Source organism: Melospiza georgiana, chromosome 2 (genome assembly GCF_028018845.1).
Source record: "Melospiza georgiana isolate bMelGeo1 chromosome 2, bMelGeo1.pri, whole genome shotgun sequence".
NCBI classification, from domain to species: Eukaryota; Metazoa; Chordata; class Aves; order Passeriformes; family Passerellidae; genus Melospiza; species Melospiza georgiana.
The window spans coordinates 61,752,711-61,773,083 of NC_080431.1; the positions used below are offsets into that span (position 1 = coordinate 61,752,711).

Consider the following 20,373-nt stretch of genomic DNA (forward strand, 5'->3'; position numbering starts at 1 on the left):
TAATGCCAAGCAGAAATTTTTGCAAACTGTATTAGAAATTTTATACATTTAAATCAGAAGCCCAGATTATTCCTTCTTTATTTATTATATCCTTGTAGCACAGTACTCTCAGAACAGAAGCTGTTGACAGAGCAAGTCTACAAATCTGTCCATCTGAAAGTCAGCCACCAAGTCAGACACAGAAAAAGAGCCTGTAGTAATTCTAAATTTAGACACAAGGATTGATGTCTGGCACCGAGGAGGAGCCCAAAAGGATGTGTTGTCTTAGTACTTGAGCCCCAGGTGTCACTAAGTTCAACAACAAGGTGTGCCATAGTCATGGTAACCATTTCCATGTTTGCCTCCTTCAAACACAGAGGCAATTTCTAGAACAAACTTCCTAATATATTCACACTTTTTTTTCTGTAATGGCTCGCACTTGTGTGATCATCAAAACAGCCCAGCTCTTGTCTACCAAAACCTGGCACCAAACTTCTATCGTCTGCTCTTCCTATGTTCATGACTCCTCATGTTCCAGGTGCCAATTAGCTAACCCAGCTAACTAACATCCTTTGGTAAACTGCCTTTGCTCTCCTGCTGCAGCCCAGCTCCATACAGCCTGCCCTCCTCCGCTTCAGGCAGCCAGGTTTGGCTTTCCTGGCAGGAACAGGCACATTTCTGCCCTGTCAAAGGTAAAAATGGAGATACACAGAGCAAAAAACACTGATGAAAATGGGACAGTCCCTGAACTCTCAGCCAAGCACCACATGCAGAAGCATCCCTCAGCCTGAGCGACAAGTTTTACCTCTTCTCACCTCTCACTTCCACCAGCTCCATAATAAATGTTATTTTCATACAATGGACAGAGAGAAGTGACTCTCAGAGACAGGAAGGAAAACGGATGGTTGTCCCAGACTTCTTTTGCTCCTGCTCTAATACACTCTGTATTATCTAGCCCTTTCCCAGCCTTACTTAAAACCTGCTGTCCTAAATACACAAGTGCTGGAGCACTTGATCCACGGCCAGCTCTCTGGGGCACAGAGCCAGCCCCAGTCATTGCAACCAAGTCTCTCACATCCAGATACAGTGAGTAACCAGGAGCTGGTGCAGCTGGGGAATTCTGGGGTTCGTACAGGTACATGCATGCAAGCATAAAGCTAAAAATTGAGGGCCACTCCTAAGTTAGTTACATACAAACCACTGTTTCATTAACAGAAATACTTCTGTGGTGATTTAGGTAAAGTATGAAACAAAGCAGAAATATATAAATACAAACAAGAACAGGTCATAGTAATAATAGCCCTAACAAATATGAAGCCTTGTAGCACATTTTGAAACAAAAAACTCTCAAACATTCCTAGACCTCAGTAGCTCAGCATATCATAAATATGGGGGAGTAGTGGGAAAAAGAGTGCTCTTATTTTTCCATCATATTAAAATAAAAACAAAACAAAACAACTGTACTCCATTTCCTCAAGATGATGTTGTTTCTGTTTATCAGCCTTAAGAATGTCTCAACATTTCAGCTGTTGGCTACCTTTTTTGTCTCTAATTTTATTTTGGTAACAAAACCTCAATAACAAGTATCAGAACTTCCAAGACATTTAACAGTAAGAAAACATCTTTCATTTAGCTTAGCAAAAAGAAAACTGACACACTAGTTCTTAGACAAATCAAATAATTCCAAACTATAAGGAAAACCATTTTTAAAAAAAATTAGTTTTGTTTTGATTTTTACTAAGTGACATGGTGACAAAAAAACAACTCATGATTCAGTGTGCAATTTTCACATGTACACATTCATAATTTTCCCTCGTTACAAATTGTTTCTGTTGCACCCTTTGATATGAATCTTAGCATCTTTTCAGGTTAGCATTTGTAGCATTGAGAGCAATTCTCCTTATGTATGTCAGCATTAATTTGAGGCACACTCACCTTTTTTCAGGGAAGTCATGGCTGCATGGTATTTTTCATTTTACCATGCTATTTTATTTTTTAAGCATTCCAAATGGATATTAAGCTTACAAACATTGAGTTAACAGAGGAATTCAGCTTGTGTCTTAAAATAAATTTACTTTGCCTCCAACAGGTTTATATTTGAAAGCTGTATCTTGCAATTAGGAATAAATAGCTTTCCTCCCAAATACACGGCATTTCTGCAGACGAGTTGAGAAAAATTTTTCCCACTGAAATGTATGAATTAAATATACACTCTCTCATTTCATGTATTCATGGATGGCACTACTCTCATTTCATGTATTCATGGATGACAACCAATGCAACTAAAACTCTGAACTGTCCTATTGAAAAAAAAAAGATTTTAAAAGGGAATTCACCTGCATAATCAATACATTTTCCTGCACCCTACTTTTGCTGTAATAGGGGTTTATATCTACATTTATTTAAGTAGACTTCTAGCTACTGAGAGCTGATTTCTGCAGATTTTTTGGAGTTTTTTATCTTCTTAAAGAGATCACAGGTTTAACTGTGTGGTGTGTTTACTTAACATTTTCCATTGCTTTTCCTTTAGTACTGAAAATGCTTCCAACAAACATGGAGTAAGCAGCTATGTTGTGCTTAAAACTTGTGCATCTCCCCTGACACTGTCCCTCTGCTGCAATTAAAACTCAAAGCCTGGTACCTACAAATAATTCACCTTACCCAGAGGTCATGCTCAGCATAGTCAAAGAGAAGCCACACTTTCCTGTCAGCATGAGAAAGGAACACCTTTTGCAGAGAAATGACATTTGGATGCTTGAGCTCCCGCAGCAACTGCAAAAGAAAAAGTCCACAACAGTTATATACATACATCCAGAGCTGGTATACTTAGAACACAAACAAGAGAAGCTGAAATCTGCAAGCCACAGAAAGCCACTTTTTTTAATGAAAGAACCAGTCATTAGTTTCAAACCAGAGCTGAAAGCAGGTCATAACCCCCTCAGGGCATTCATTTCCTACTCATTTTCTAAAAGCTCAACTCCATGTAAACCTCATTATTACCCAGGACCAAGATGACTCTGCAAACAGCCAGCTGTGGCATCTGCCCTTTTGCATAGGCTGTAATCTTCAACAGTCCTATTTGAGGTACCCCATTTTCTCCTCACTTCCAATTATCTGAAAAAGCTGCATTTTCATTGCAGTCAGTTGAGACTGAATGGGATGGCTGATGTAGAGCCTGCTAATGCAGTCAGCTAAACCAAGATGTGGTTTGTAAGGTGGACTCTGCTGATCTGCAAGGTCACCACTCTCCACAGAAGAGGGTCCAGCTTCTGGAGCACAGCACAGACTACACCAGTAAGTACACCCACAAGATTACACCAGTGAGTACAGTCACAGAAGCCACCCATAAAACAGCACCCAGTTCAAGAGAAAACTACTCTGCATGCACAAAGGCTGAAAGGTAACCTGGCACAGAGCTCTTGAGCTGAAACAAATCAGAGTACCAACAGCAGAGACAGCCCCTAGCAAAGGGACACACCTGGATCTTCTTTCAGCAGCAGTGAGCCATTAAACCAGCTCAGCTGCTTCAGAAACTACAGTTTGAACCCCACCAAAAGGAAAATATAGATGAGATACAGCACAACAACTGAATGCAGACAGCATCAGTCTATTTGAGGTCTAATGGTCATGTTACAATCATACTGTACTCATTCAATTGCTAAGAAAGAAAAAAAGCTTTATCTAAGCAAAATGTGGTTAACTGTGACTACCCAAGACTAGTCAAATTCCTGCCAGTTCAGCGTGCCAAAAATGATAACATTTCTCACTAAAACGAATTGTTAGGGCTTTTTAGTTTTTAAAAAAGTGCCAAGAGAAAATTAAACTACTCTTTGAATACAGAATTTACTTCTGAGACAATCTATTTTCAATAAAATATAATTTTCCCACTATGTAACAGAGGAAACAAAAAAAAAAATCATTCTTTTCTATTTATGCTTTTTTCATAAGTGCTACAATTTTAGCTGCTACTGAGATAGTAAAGTGGAAGTGTATATATACGTATGCTTGTTTCCTTCTTTCCTATTTCATTTGAGACAGACTTGCATTATGACTCACTGACCAGTCTTCAGTGTGCCATTTCTTGGAAAAAAGGACCTATAACCCACAGAAATTTTACCTCAAGTACAAGATCAAACAGGGAGATAGTGCAGAGAAGACAAAGCAGAAATAGAAATCAAAGCAGGCGGCTGTAGAGTTTCAGCATGGTAAACTCTAGGATTTGTAAAAGCACTACATCGAGGCACTTTAAGGCAGGATCTACAAGAAGTATGGAATTCTTTAAATGCCTGTAATTCCAAGAAAGAGTAAGATCAGTATGGGAAAGACCAAGAAATGCTTATTTGCACTTTTTTATCAATTACAGGTGGAGATCGCCTGTAGTAATTTAACCCCAGGCAGAAGCTAAACCCCACAGAGCCACTTGCTCACCTCTCTCAGTCAGACATGAATGGAAGAACAAAAATTCAAGAAAATTTGTGAGTAAGACAGTTTAGTAAGTGAAAGAAGAGGAATTAAACACCACACCCACAACAAAAAACAACAGAAGCAATGTGAAGGTAATCATGTACAACTTCCCCCAAGAGAACTGGTGCCCAGCCAGTCTCCATGCAAAGGGAGGAGGGGGCAGGAATGGGACACAGAGAAAGCCTGAACACCAAAAGCAATAGCCAAAGCACTGCTGGCTTATCAGCACTGCTTTAGTCCACAAACTCAACACACTCCACCATACAAGCTGGTGTGGAGAAGATTAACTGCATGCAAGACAGGCACAGCACAGCATCAAAGACCAGCCTCTCAATGGTGAATGATGTTGCAGGGTTTAAGAATACACTGTGCCAGTCCTTAAAGTATTTTTTCTTTAATCAGCATAAATTCACATACTAAATTTATGCTAAAAAGTTTAATTAACTATAGCGAAGATTACATGACAGTTCAGCAACTGTGTCCATACAAAAATATTGTATTTCCCGTGACCTAATGGACACATCTGTACCAGATACAACAAAATATTCCTTGATGACAGATGCAGATACTAGTCAGAGCTCTTAAAAATAATGTAATGGTCCCTTTTGTCTGATCCCATTTTAAATCTCTCCTACTCCTTATTCCTGAGGTAGCAGCTATCACCTACCTAAAAAAATCCACCCTCTTCACATGAAATATGATTCAGCTTGGAGAACACACAGAAAATCTATCACCAAAGCTGGACACAAATATGAGAAACTTTTAAGTAATGCAGCAGAAGAATTCCCTGTGTAGTGAGGCAACATAGATAGAATTCTCCCTTGTTTGTTCTAAGGTAGTCTTTGCAGACTTGAGATTGACAGCATTCCTTGCTTTTTTACTCATCACTCCACCTTCCTGCCTTTTATTTTTCCTCTAAACATCCCAGCAATCCTCTTAAATACCCAAAACCCCCACTAACCTCCTAAAAATTCCATAGCAACCTGCTTTCCTTCTCATCAGTCCCAGCTGACACTCACTCTTCAGGAGCATACCTGAGAAGCTCCTACTGCAGCTCACCACCATTGTGTTAGGAGTTCTGGCCTTTGCTACTGTCACTGGCAGCACCTCTTCCTGCATGTGTGCACTCAGTTCATCATTCTTGCTGGTTTCTGCCTTTGCCTTTTGTGTTGAATAACTGTTAAATCCACATTCTTTCAGTTTGCTTAAAAAACCTGATGGGTTCAGTCAAAGCCAGACAGCCACAACCCAGTAAACAGAAAGGCTAACATGTATCAGCAAATCCATCAGCATAAGGAAATGATTGCTGCAGTGGGACAGATGATTCCTGAGTCACTGTATTGGAAAGGTTGAAATGTTCACAGTGACAAATGCAAACTGTCTCTGAAGTGTCTGAAAGAGCTCATGCAGATGATAATACACCACATGGACTGCAAAGAGCATTTTCAGCAACCTCAGTCTCCACGAACCAGGCCTCTCTAGCCCATAAACCACATGCCTTTCCTAGCAGATGACTCGACTTGCGTCCAGCAGCTGACAGAGTTCAAATAAAGACAGCTCAGACAAAGCAGACTGCAAGAAACATGCTGTAACTATCACTATGATGCCTGCTAATGATAAAGGGTATTTTTTGGCCTAATGACTTTTCTTATCTAACTACTTCTGTCTATCCTAGCTCAGTTCTGTAGAACACAAGAAAGCAGACAAAAATTATGTGTTTGGCTCTCAGTAAATTGCCTTCCTTTTTATTTGCATATCATATGATGATTCAAATCTATTTCCTCACTTAGAAAGGTTTCTCTTATATTAGTTAGACTGGGTACCCCCTTATAAAGAAGGGACATCCAACAGACCTTCAAAGAACTAGAAATCAGCAAATGACAAAGATGCTAATACATCTGTTTTAGAAGCCCATGTTTGTCCCTGGCTGGTCCTACCCAAGTTTTCATACTGTTCAAGATCCAGCAAGGGAAACAGCATCCCTTTGTGCAGGTCGTGGGCTCAAACTAAGATCCCTCCACCTCCCTCTTGAAATGAAGAAATACTCATTCCACACAGCCATGGGTCAGCTGAGGGACAGTAAATTAATGTCCCAATGATGCATAAAATTCTTAAGTTGCTTCAGGAACAAGGAGAAAGTGAAGTAAAACAGGATGATATTAAATAATCAACAGCAGCAGTAAGGAAACCAGGAAAACTGCAGCATGACTAAGACCAATCTTTTCTTGCACTAACAACAATTATCTTTCACATAAAATACGAGCTGAAGTCAGCACAATTTTTATGAACATGACCTGCTTCCTCTGGTGATATTCCTACATTTCCTGTGAAGCTCTCCATGACTGCAACAATTCTCACAAGCTAAGACAAAGCACTCTTCACGTAAGTGAGGATTTCTAGCTCTGCTGCAAATGGCGCTTCACCCTTGCTCTTGACACTTGCTAACCCTTTGTGGTACATAGGGAATGTCAACCTGCAAATGCAGCCTTGCAATACTACCATGCTTACTTCTACAATTCAAGTTGCACTGGGGAGGTTAAGATCAGTTATCAGGAAAAATTACTTCACCAAAATGCTTGTCAAGGACTGGAACAGGATGCCCAGGAAAGTGGCTGCACTGCCATCCCTGGAGGTATGTGAAAGACATGCAGATGTGTTGTGCTGAGGGACATGATTTAGTGCTGGACTTGGCAGCACTGGGTTAATGGCTGGACTTGATAAAGGTCTTTCCAAACCTAAATGATTCCAAAATCCAGTAACAGAGCACAGTTGCTAGAGCAGTTTGCCATGTAACCCAGCCCAGGAGTCTCCCCTATGTCAGGACACCAGCTATCTTAGAAAAAGCAGCTTCTTGCTCTGACCGCCTTCCTTTGAGTGCCATGCAGCACCTCTCCCAAGCCCTAGGACAGTCAGAAAACTGGCTACACACAAAGCCATTGGCAGTATCAACCAAATACTCATTTAAACAAAAGTCACTGTTGCATTACGTGGCTAGTTTGATAGCATAAATTCCAACTCTAATTCTCATCTCATGCTTCAAAAAGGTTCTCATCAGTTTCACCAAGGGATCCAAAAACAAACATCATACATTAAGCCATGCCATGGCCTTGAAATGCAAAAATGGGCAAGCAGGGCCTTGGAACACAAAGCAGACTGCAGTTGATGCAGAAAGGCAACTTTCAGACTGGAAAGAGAAATGACAAATTTTACTCATCCTGTAACAAGTAAGGTGCCAGTGGAATTACTCCTACAACAGATGAGTATAGGCAGCAATAAGCCATTACCTGAAATATTATGTGTAATTCTGACCCATTCTGGGAAGATTAAATCCAACTGCAACAGGGCAAAGAGAGCCTAAGCCTACACCCAGAGGAAGGGAGAGCCTACTGCTCAAAGAAAAGCAGCAAGCCAAGACAAAATGCTAATAGCCTGCCAAAACAAAGCACAGAAGAAACAGCCTCTATCTCTCTCTTTAAAATGAGAGCAGAAGAGAAGAGCTATTTTAACTAACAATATTATGATAAGTACAAATGGGTACAAATTAGTCATGACTAATTTTGGCTTAAAGGCTGAATAATGTTCATAGACTCATTACTAGAATGAGACTCAGAAACTGCCTTCAGAGATCTCTTTTCCTTACAAGTTTAACTTGTAGCTTGCTAAATTTTTTAAGTACCCTTTGCTTTTCTGCAAGAGCGGGAGTAAATTATGACTTGAGAGATGTCACCCAATTCTAAGCCACAAACACTTGTAAAAACTTTCCAATCACTATTCTTAGTTTCCTATGAAACAGTGAAGCTCGACTCAAGTGCTTTAAACTTGTTATATAAACCAACCCCCAAATTTTATTATACAACAACTCAAATCCCAGGCTGGCTTAGCTGCTATGCATCAGACTCAACATCTGTTTGCTTCACTGTAAATACAATTTTAGTTTTATGTTTTCACAAGTCAGGCATTCCACAGTACTAAAAAAGAACAGAATACCTGCTGAAAGTACATGCTGTTTTCCTTTCAGAAGTGTTCAAATAAAAGCTTACAAAGGCTTTGTAACAAAGTTATAAAACTGCTCACCCTAAGAATTTATTATGAAGCTGACAACACATTTTTGAAGCTCCAGTTCTTCAGACAAAGCAACAATTTCAAAAAAGATGTATATTTTATTCTTTTGATTTTTTAAACTCCAAAATGTGCAAAAAAGAAGCTTGACAACACAAAATGTCAAGTGAAAAAAAAAACATATGTCTTTTTATCTTTCACAGTTCTAAAATAAGTGAGTCTTATGTGATGTCACATGCAAGTCAATATTTATTAGCACCTTCTAATTCCAAACACATCTGAAGTATTAAAAGAAGTGTTACTAAATGTTCTCTCAAAGTAAGGAGGTGGGTGAAGAACCCAGATGAGACAGACACTGGATGTCAAGCTTCAGCAAATTCTGCTGTTCACAGAAAACATGATTCCTAAGGATTCTAATTACAACATTTAGTCAGCATCTTTGTCCCACTGTCACAGAACTAAAAGCAGTTCTATTTTTAGTTCTGTGACAGAACTAAATCTCTCAAGAATTCTGTTGTCAGATCAGTAATGTAGCTGGGGAAGTACTCAGTCAAAACTGATATTTTACATACCATGTTAGTATTAAACAAAAGCATCTGAGAATCATTAAACATGCCAAAAAGATTCAAATTAAACATCTGTCCTCCTCAGTACTTTGTCACCTTTGCCTACACGGAAAGATTGCCAGGAAACCATAACATGCCCTCGGCCATGAGGAGGGCTTGGTCTTTCTCATGGAAACTGCTTTCACTGTTAGCGTGCATGGAAGGGACATGACAACCCCCACAACCTGAGGAACCTACACCCAACTATTGTTCATTGCCACACAGCTGGTTCAGGATCTCTTCAGGCAAGCTCATTATTTGTTCCTTAACAGGGGAAGGTGCTGAAGAGGGTAAATCCTGGTGTCACCCAGTTTTGGCTTCTGCCTCATGGAGTCTCTCTGGCTGCTGCAGGCTGCACAAATCACAGTCATCCTCAGACTGGCTATGAAAGAGCCTTTACAGCCTTCTTCCATCCCTTCCACTAGCAGAGGGAAGAGAGACCTGATAATCAATGGTGAGACACTGTCATCACTCAGGGCACAGAAGGCCCAGTGTGTGAGAAGGACCAGTTACTCCCTAGAGGAGCCTCCTCCACCAAGGTCAGCTCAGGTAAGACCACTCACCAAGAGCAGCTCCCTTCTCCCTTGCCATGGGGGCTGAGCCTGCTGCTGTGCCTCTGTGTCTGCCTTTGCCACCCTCCAGCCCAGGTGACAGCGCAGATGCAGAGATGAGCAGGCCTGCTGCAGAGGCTCTCCCTTTCACAGGAGTTCTGTTAAGTAACAGCACATCCAAAGGATGCTTCAACTCTGCTTGCTCACTCCACAAAACTGCTCTTTTGCCCTTTGGTAAAGATGAACATCCTACAGTCACACTATCACTAGATCCAACACATAGGACATCATCTTTTGTGATAACAGCCTGCACTTGTTATAACAGGAAACAAAGTCCTAGGAATGCTTCCAAGGCAGACCTAAAGAGCAAAAGCAACCAGAGAAGCCAGCTGCTTATTGTTCTGTAGTTTTCTGTTCCATCCCTGGCAGCCTCAAGGCTGTTTTAACTCACACAAACTGGATATGGTGTTTAAAGGACACAACTCAGACAGGAGACGGCCAGAGCACAGCACTGTCCACCTCAGATCTGCACTGTCACCATTTCCATCACTGAAAGCATCTCCTATGACACCCAACAACTTCCTCTTCAGAGCCAAGACAAAAATTAATGCTATCAGGTATTTGTGTTGACCTAACCAGGCACCAATAAACAAATTACATGGAAAACTGGTAAAAAGAAAAAAACAAAAAAAAAAAAAAAAAAAAAATCCCAAAACGCTCATAGCTCCCTCAACCAAACAAAACAAAAATCCCAAACAAAACCTCAGCCTAAGCCAAGTCCTCACTAGCCAAAGGAAGCATATGCAAGCAAAGTACTTTCAAACCTGCTAAAACTGAATGAAAAAAGCTAATCAACATAACACATTACAGCAAGTGACTTGGTTGCTTCAAAAGCTAGGACTTCTACATAGGAAACTGTCCAAGCTAAAATCCTGAAGCTCTATTTAAAGCCTGGTTAACTACTTCAGCTTTCTACAGCCTTGAAGAATTCTCCTGCTTTGCGAACTGTGAAATAGCATTTGCTGCACTATTCCAGGTGGATAGACTGTAATGACTTTCTTCCACGTGATTAAATCAGAAGATGAGGAATCAATCATTTGGGCTTGTACATTCTGCATATTTTTGTACAAATCTTCTCACCATTCGATCTCTCTGCTCTCCCATCTACCACAAATTACACTCGTGGCATGCTGAACCTGCAGTTTTCAGTGCCTGCTTAAATCCTCAGAAGTGAAATTGCAGATCACAAAACAGATACCCAGTATAGCAGGCAGTGCACAGATCTGCAGAGAACAAGATATGAGCAGCCAAACATTCAGTTAAGGTTCTGAAAGAGGCAGGATTCACAAATGTTTACCATGGTGGATGAATAGGGCAAAGATAAGGAAAAATACGGCTCTTCAACTAGCTTGATGTGAAACATATTGATTCAATTAGCACAGTAACTGTTAGCTCCACCAAGTAAACAGATGGTTGAAGAAAATCAAAGTTCAAATGATTGAAGGAAAAAAACCCAAGCAAATCACTTATTTAAACTGAGTTATAGATTTAGCTCAGCCCATAACCGATTCAGACATCTGAAATCAGGTCTCTAACCCAGTTGAAACCTTTCCCTGTAACTGATGAATTTCAGTAGTTACTTTATTTTTCTTACACTGTTCTCCGACTCAGATGTCTGCATCAAACAGATGTCTTAAAAGAGTAAGTTATGGGCATTTTTAAATATAAAAGTTGCTCAATACTCCAAACCTGAAGTTAGACATCATAAGACAAAAGCCATGGCAGATCTGTAGAAAGAAGAGCTTCTCTGGGATTTATATCAAACTATATTCTTCCTAGACTGTCACAGAGTAGAAGATACAAGCCTCAGCTCTCCAGAGAAACTGAAATGGATATGGATCATATGTAAACCAAATCATCCTAGTTCCTCCTAACACCACCATGCTCTTAACACATTGATGTTAATTTGGATAGTCCAGAACACACTGTAACAAAGTCTGGCATGCAGCCTTGAAACAACAAATAATTTTATTATTTATATGTACAGATGACAGGGTATAATACTGCTGGTTAACTCAGTAGCATTTTCACATATGTTACATATATTCACATTATCAATATAAACAGTATGATTATTATCATCATCAATTTGATTCATTTCCATAGGAGGTTCATTTTGCTCCCTTTATAACATTAACTGATAGAAGGGTGGAAAAAATCTATTTAACAGAATTAAAATAAACAACACCATTCCAAGGGGAAAAAAATTCTCCTGTTCGCTTCAAACAGCAACATCAAAAGAATAGCAAGAAACCAATTCAAACCCAGAAGTCCATAGTGAATTATTAATTCAACTGCAGGAAAATTCAACCTCATTATTAGAAGTCAGAAGCCTGGAAGCATAACCAGAAGCAAAGAAGCTCAAGACATATTGCTTCAGGTTTCTCCTTCTATCCCTACAGCTGCTTTTGGCTCCATGCCTCTCTTCGCTCTCGATACCTGCTTTCTTGGCATCTTTGGTATTTGCACTGTGTTCCCTCCTTCCTTCACCAATCCTGTCACACATGGCCCTGAGTTGTACTGCTGTTCTCTTCCACAGGCACATGCTGCAGCAGCTCAGAGCACGGAGAAAGCACTCCTGCTGCTTATTCCTTTTCCATCAATACTGGGGGACCTTGCTGCCCAAGAGGAAGGAGGCCAAATCCTTGCTGCCTGTCAGCCAAGTTAATGATTCTCATAATGCACAGAAACTGAATTACAGTCATAGACAGAGCAGAGACACCTCCCTAACACCAGCCAGGCTTCTCCTGCCAAGTTCGAGCAGCATAAACTCTTCAAATCTTTTTAGGTAAATCACTGCAGAAAGACAACAACTTATCCCAAATCTCTCTGAAATGGTAGCTGACATTTTCTAAAAGCATTCAGCCTGAGTCACAGTATTTGGAAAACTTGTGCCCAAGTGGCTGAAAGTAACAAAATTTAAGACCTTGTTTCCTGCTCCTTTAATTCAAAGTGGATGCCTACAATAGCAGAGGGCTCAGCTTTCACCACTGGACAAAAAGAGCATCTCGTAAAGAATACTCTTTGTGCTTCTTTTTCACCTCTGTGCAAGGACTAATGTTTTTGACATCACTAAGCCAACTGGAATTTGACTAAGTGGGAAAGCCTAGTACTCACTTCAGTCATAGAAAATGAAATTTAGGGTGAAGTTTTACACTCTTGAGGAATATGGACTGAAAAGAAACTATTCCCTTCCCACACACACCCTAAATAAGTTAGGCACATTTCCTTTTAGAAAGCAACTTCATTTGAAACATTTAAAGAACAAACCCAAGCAGCTGTAAAACGTAAGAATATACAACAGGTAAGCTTCATAACACCGGGTTTTCCACTACTTCTTCCCAAGCTTCTCATGAACTATAACCAGACATTATTCACCAGTTTCTAAAGGCATGAAATATACAAATGTAAGCCTGAAAAACTAAAGAAAATGTCTGAACAGCATTCATGGCTGTATTACAGCCTCCAAGACAACAACAGCCTCAGTTTATTCACCTAAACAGAAGTTAAAATGTTTTAATCTCTGTAAACCAATAAGAACTAATTTCCTTAGAAAAAGAACTGAATACTACAAATCAGACCAAATGTGACATTTAAGTCACTAACGCCAATCCTGTTTTTAAACTGCTGCATTTCAATATAATCTGCCCTGAGGCAGGCAGTTGCAACTTAAAAACAGCCAGTTTCAGATAGCATACATAACAGGTACATAAAATCTCCCATGACATTTGTACTTACTTTATACCTCTACGATAAAAATACAGCATCCACAGTAAAATAACATGACTGAGCAGAAAAATCCAGTAGGCATGCAAATTAATAATTTTAGTAAGCTTGCAAGTAAAAACAAGTGTTACTTACTGCTATTTCTCTGCATGCAGACATGGAAATTCCAGTACCTTCTATCTGTTTTAAAGCGTAATCTTTATCATCTTTCCTGTGAAGAGAAAAAGAAATTTGTTTTTGTTTTTTTTTTTAATTGCACCGTAAATTCAAAGTGAGCTGGTCAGTACCATTCAGAGATCAGTTTCTAATTAATGCATGTTATGCATGTTATTTTATTTTCATTCTTTATTAGTTAAATGCCTGGATATCCAGCTAAACTGTAACCAAACCACGACACTCTATAAAGTTAAATAATAAGTTTGCTCTCATTAGATTGACATCACTTAAAAACTTGCTTTTCTAAATGCAATGATTAACACTTCTTCCATTTCTTCCTTCTCTTATCAAAAAGAAAGCACAGCAAACAATTAGCACTAGAAATAAGCCTAGCTAGAGCTTTATCTCACATAAATGTATTACTCTAGGACACAGTAAGTCTCACCCAAATTTTAATGAATTCCTGACCAGCCCAGAACTAATGTCACATTAAAACACCTTTTCTTTCTCCTAGGTACCAAACTGCAATTGAATCTGCCAAGATTAATTTAAAAACTCCACCAGATGTTAGAGTAATGTGAAGAATCCAGAAGTGGATTCCAGTGGAAGGTGTCCCTGTCCCTGACAGGTGAGCTAGAACTGGATGATCCTGAAGGCCCCTGCCAATCCAAACCATTTTGAGTCTGTGAAAGTTTGCTTAGGTTCAAATGTATATGACACTCCTAAAAGCAATAATATGACCTTTCTGTACTTCAACCAGTATATATCTTAGAGTCACTTACTGAAAATGCAAGCCTATCAGTAACTCCAACTACCAAAAGCAAAATCAGGAAGAGAAAGTGCAGCCAAAGAAGACCCTGAATTCTTGCTCATTCTCAGCCTCAAAGACTCAAAACTTTTAAGAGATGGAGTGCTTGTCATTCCCACTTCTGGGCAGGCATCCACTGTGCTCCAGGGGGGTAAGACACTTAACAGCATTGCTTCAATATTTGGAGCACTTTTATAGTCTCAAACCTCTAAGTTACATAAGAAGCCTTATTCATTTTTAATGACTCCAGCTTTCACAGCCATGAAGAGCCATCCTAAAAAAATGAAATTCAACCATCTTTAAGGCACATAAAACTAAGCTGTAGTTAAGGACTGGGAACCAATCTACTTGTTCCTTCCAGTTCTCACAATTTGTAAAACTTTGAATTGCTTTATTTCTACCTAAACCACACACTTCTCCCTATTCATCACCACCTAGGGAATGGAGAAAAAAAGTGTGAAATTAATGGGCAAAATCTGAACACAGATAACGAGGAGAATGAACCAACAGCAAGCAGACAAGAGAAGATTTCAGTAAGGGGCAAATTACATGGATGCAGTGAGATAAAAGACAAGAAAATACACAGCATTTGACAAAAAAAAAAAAAAAAAAAAAAAAAAAAAAAAAAAAAAAAAAAAAAAAAAAAAAAGAGAGAGAAAAAGAATAGGGAAGGCAATGATAGAAGGCATTAAGAAGCTTCCATGTAATAAACCCCTAAAATTTCCTGCCTGGAAAAGAAAGAGACAATGCTGAGCACAAAGTCTCGTGGCCAAAACAAGGTGGAGTTACACAATCCCCCAGAGTACATACCTCTATACAAGTTAGACAAAAACAAGTTGCATGAAGCCATTATGTTACTAAGCACAAAACTGAACTGTGCAACTCATTATGTAAGATTATTACAGGGATCAAAAGCACAAACAGATTTAAGATCAAATTACATAATTTGATCTTTTGATGATCTTTGGCAATTTGATTTTAAGATTAAATTAACACAAACTCATGGTGGATAAGGAAGTTATGGACCACTCCACGAGCAGCTTCTGAACATAACCCCAAGCTGCTTTACAGCACAGAGATTTTGAATGTTGCTGATAGAAAGAGGGGGAAATTTTCACAGCTAAAAATTGTTTTATCCCCTACCTGCCTTAGCAAGCAATGGCTATCCAGCTGTCAACAGAAATATGAAGCAGAATCAATTGGACTATAGGTTATTCTCACTGCCCTACACATTTATCTTCTTCATTTTGAGGTGTCTGGAGAGATCTCTATTTCAAGAGAAGAATTTCCACGCAGCTGCTGTTACATGCATTACCACCACTGTCAGGACAGTAAGCAAAGTGGGCCAGACTAAAGGTTCCTCTCATTGCCCTGCTGCTCATCTGCTTAGATTTCAAGGTCTTTGAAGGACAAGTCAGTGTTAACATGAGGTACTACCATAAATCTAGCCATATTACAACAATGAAGCCTGCCATACACTTAGGATGGTACGACTACTTTTAATTGGTCAAATTTCTGCCAAATTAAATCTGGACTAAAATTCTCCAGACCAGATGGCAGACCTTCTTCGGAAATTTTTAGGGGAAAAAACCCTCAGCTGTTTCCTAGAACAAAACTGGAAGAACACTCTTTCAGCTGAGGATGTTAACTCTTTCACAATCAGGGCTTTAATGCTGAAATTCAACAGGGTGCCTCGAAGAACACACCATTTGGTCTCCTCTAAGCAATGAATGAAGTCCTTGAAAAAATTAATCTTCTCACATTAAAGGGCGTTTTTAAGGGCTGAAATCAAGAGCTTCAAAGGCCAATCTTGCTCTGCCCTTACAGTGACCTAGGGCTGTGGGGAATGAACTGTTCCCTTGCTTTGCTCTGCCCAGCTGCTGCAGGTGGGAACTCAGACCAAGTGGCCTCTGCTGGGTCCTCAGCCTACCCATGCAGTCTAGAAGAAATATAGGCATGTCAAAAAGAAGGAAAATAAATTAAGTTTAGGGATAAAGCACATTTTTTAGCACCATGCTACACTACTCCAGAATGAGGAAAAAAATAACCAAAGACTTCTAAGACTTAAATTCTCTGAATTGTGCTGGCAGAGTTGAGATACAAAGCAATAAACCAATTCCTAACCCACTCCTAACATGTTCTACTCTGAGGCTGCTAAAATACCATGATTACCCAACTAAACCCAATGTCAGCTTTTCTATTTATAGGAGTAGGAACATCCTATTTTAACCTTTAAGCCAAGTGGTATTTTCATTGAAAAACCTAATGTAATTCTTTCAGAGCCAAGGAAATTGGGGGAATACTTTTTAAAGGGAGTGGTAAGCGTCTGCAGGAGTGCCAAACACCATGACCAACCTTATTTTACAAAATTTAAAAAAATATTTTGCCAATAATCTGTTTAGAATCATAATGCAGCCCAAGGCTTCTCCATGATTTTGGACATAGGCAATTTCCTTCTCTGAAAATAAAGAGATGTTTGAAGATAAAGAGACATTCAAAGACAAAACAGAAAAAAAAAAGCAGTAAGTAAAAAGAAAAAATAAATTTAAAGAAGTCCTGTTTATAAACATCTTCCACAGCCAACTGTGAGTAACAAAATGGGCCACTTAGCAGGCTGTATTTTAAGGGCACAGTAAGACTCAATTAAACTGAATTTCTTCCTTCTAACAGAAAGCTCATGTTGGGAAAAATCTGCTTTCATTCCCTGTTGCCTAGAATTTAAACATTAAGTAAACTCAGAAGCTCCTCCACCTACCAGTAGGCTTAGAGAAGCTGGTCAATATGCAAACTTATTTTCCTACCAACTTATTCTTACTTTCCTGCACTTAAATAGGTTGGTATCTTCAACTCTGTGGTGCTCCCCAGCAGTAACATGCAGCATGAGAGCAGCAAGAATAAGAAAACTCACTTTGTACACTGCTGCTGACAACAGCAGTACTTATTGTAGGAATGAGCAAACTAGATAACCTTGTGGAAAGTCCTCAGAGGGACAACACTAACATCAGAGGTGTAAACTTGAAAAAAAGGTTACACTCAATACCAAGTACAACAGATTTTAATGACAATAGCAAAAAAAAAAAAAAAAAAAACAAAAAAAACCCTACTAAAGTACCATTTGAAAGTCTAAAATATGTTGCACCTAAAAAAAATCTGTAAATAATAAAGGACACCTATTACATAAAAGGCAGATTCTAAAAAAAATTAATTGTTATTTCATCTCACATACCAAAAATGTTGTAGAAATGTATTGCCATAACATTACAATATACCCTTTACTCAGATCATCAGAGCAGTTCAAAATTTATCTTAGTAATAAATATAGCAGAATAAAGTACCAAAGTTTTTAAATCAGGGACGATCATGGTAAATTCATGTTACAGTTAAAAATCTCAAATTCAAAATTAACTGGTCACCATGTGGGATTAGTTGTGTCTATAAAGAAGATGTAAAATGTGACTGCAGTTAAACATGTGAAGGAAACAGCCACTTAAGTTTTCAACTACCAAAGGGAACTATAAATGCAGTATCTCTTCTACAGAAAATTAACTGTTTATGCCTCTTATTCCCTAAAAATAAAAAAAAAACCTGATAATGAAAGATAAGCCTGCCAATAAAACATGCGTAGGTGTTTTTTTTTAATTTCTACATGTTAAATTATGAAAATCAAACACAACAGCAAAGTACAACATTTAGGAGACTTGGCACTTTCATTTTGTGGCATCATTCGCTATCTCTTCTCCCACATCACACCAGTGGAAATTTTTGGTTTTATTTTTAAATAAATTAGAATCACCCTAGTCATACAAGAGATCCAATGAAGTCTACAGGAAGCAGTAATTCAGTTCCTGGGAAGTGCATAAATGCACAAATGCAGTTTTTGAAAGATTTAATCCTTTTATACTAAATGCCCATAATACAACCACAGCAAACATTTAAATACAAACCATAAGAAGACATAATTTTCTAGAAAGCACAGCAAGAATAGAACAGACTTGGTACCCAATCAAATGATGACTTGCAAAAATAGATTTATCTATTTCCCACAGATATTATCAACACCACATTTGTGCACTAAATAATTTTGCCAGAATAAGTTATTTACACTAGTAGTTCTAATTGTTTTGCATTTTGTAACTATTAACTACCATCCCAGCATGTTGGAGAACCAAGGGGCAAAGAACACAAGAGGTTCAGGTTCTCAGTGCCTTCTTGGCATTGGTTTTCACATCAGAGCACACTTTCACAACTACACATTCTCAACACTAGTGGCACAGTCCTGGTGAAAGGAAGTAGAGGAAAACCAAGTTAGGGACAATGCTAACAAACTGGAGACACTCAAGTCCATGTGACCAGGTGGGCTGCATTTAAGGGTGCTTAACAGTGCTGGCAAATGTCATTGCAAAGCCACTCTGTCACTGGCAAAAGGTCACAGTGCACACTGGCAGGTTCCTGATCATTGGAAAAGGGCAAATATTGGGACTCTCTCTGAGAAGGGCAAAAAGATTCAGTGATATTATAAGCCAACCAGCCGAATCTCAGTCTACGAAAAGGTTACGCAGCAAACCCTCCTTGGAAGCTTTAAGGAAAGCAGATGACTGGGAACAACTTGCAAGGATTTTCCAAGGATAAGTTGTGTCCCAAACAATGAGAGGACAGCAAAAAAGCACTGGATGTTACCTTGACCTTAGCAAAGCTTGTGACATGATCTCATCATACACGCAGGGCCGAATGAGAGAGCCTGGACGGCACGCAGCTGCATGGGGCTGAGCTGCCGAGGTTAATTCTCAACAAGCACATAAACTGCCTTTAAAACTGAAGAATGCAGTAAAATTTAAATTTAAATTGTCACAACAGCAGAGAATGAGAAATGTTGCAAATTGTAAAGACATTTAAATGTATGGAACCCAGCAGTTATCACTGCACACGTTTCAATGTACAATGCTGACCAGGTATAACTCTGCAGAATGAGATATAACAGTTCTGTGAAGATAGAGGGTAACAGTCAAATAGCAAAAATTATGGGCATCGGCAGAAAATAAATTGTACAGGAAAAAATGGATATTGGCTACTAGATACAACAGCTGAGAAGTCACACTATAAGCACCTGACTTCCCAGAAACACATTTAGGTCAAAAGTTTTGTCAAGCTAATTAGCACACACAGTAAATCTCATCACTGACCCTGTACCTTCAGGTAATCCTAAAATAAAGAACAAAATCCTATAAATCATTCTCTCAAAAATATCTGAGCTAACAATGATGCAATGACAACCACTTCATCTTGTTGTAATTTCCTTTTTACAAAACCTGCTGGTTTTCACATATCAAAATGTTTTCCAATTATGTTGACAAAAAGAACTGAAAAATACCAAGAAGTTTTGCACAATGGCTTGCTTTGAGTCAATGACTTGCTGCTGAAACAACCCCTTTTTCATACACACACACACTCCTGTCCTTTGCACCAGAGCCCAGGCACCTGTTTTCTGATGGAGATGAGCTTCTTCTGACCTTATTCAGAAAGATATTTCCAGATTTTTCTTTGGTACACTTTCTGCCCCATTAGTACACTGAAGTGGCCTGCTGAGCGGTCAGATGAACACCAGACTTGGATAAAAACGTAAAGCAGACATAGCAGAAGTACAGCAGTTCCTGTCCACATTTAGGATGACGTTAGATTAGCTTCTAACCAGTACTTCTTTTTCCACATCAGCTGGATGCAGTACATTCACAATTGCCAGCTAAGTGCAGCACCCCCTGCAGAAGTAATTATGATCACTGGAAAAATTCACCATAGCTAAAGACACATTTTTCAAAATACGGAAACAATATAAACTAAAATTATGTTCTTCTCTTATAGAGGTTTAAGAAGGACTTAAAAGTTATTTTACTTTTACTGATGCTCTGTGCATATTATGAATATAAATTCCCAAAAATTTATTATTCTAAAAAACTTAATTTTACAAGAG

At 38.9% G+C, this 20,373-nt stretch overlaps 1 protein-coding gene across 3 annotated transcripts in view; it reads right to left on the minus strand.

Annotated features, from left to right (window-relative positions):
* Window positions 1-20,373, minus strand: part of CDK8 (cyclin dependent kinase 8) — a 68,941-nt gene that overhangs the window by 35,593 nt on the left and 12,975 nt on the right. For all 3 annotated transcript variants that reach the window (XM_058018659.1, XM_058018658.1, XM_058018657.1), the window contains exons 2-3: window positions 13,580-13,655; window positions 2,641-2,751 (exon numbers count right to left, since the gene is read on the minus strand). In XM_058018659.1, coding sequence (XP_057874642.1) covers window positions 2,641-2,751; window positions 13,580-13,655 — 187 coding nt within the window. The remainder of the gene's footprint in view (window positions 1-2,640; window positions 2,752-13,579; window positions 13,656-20,373) is intronic.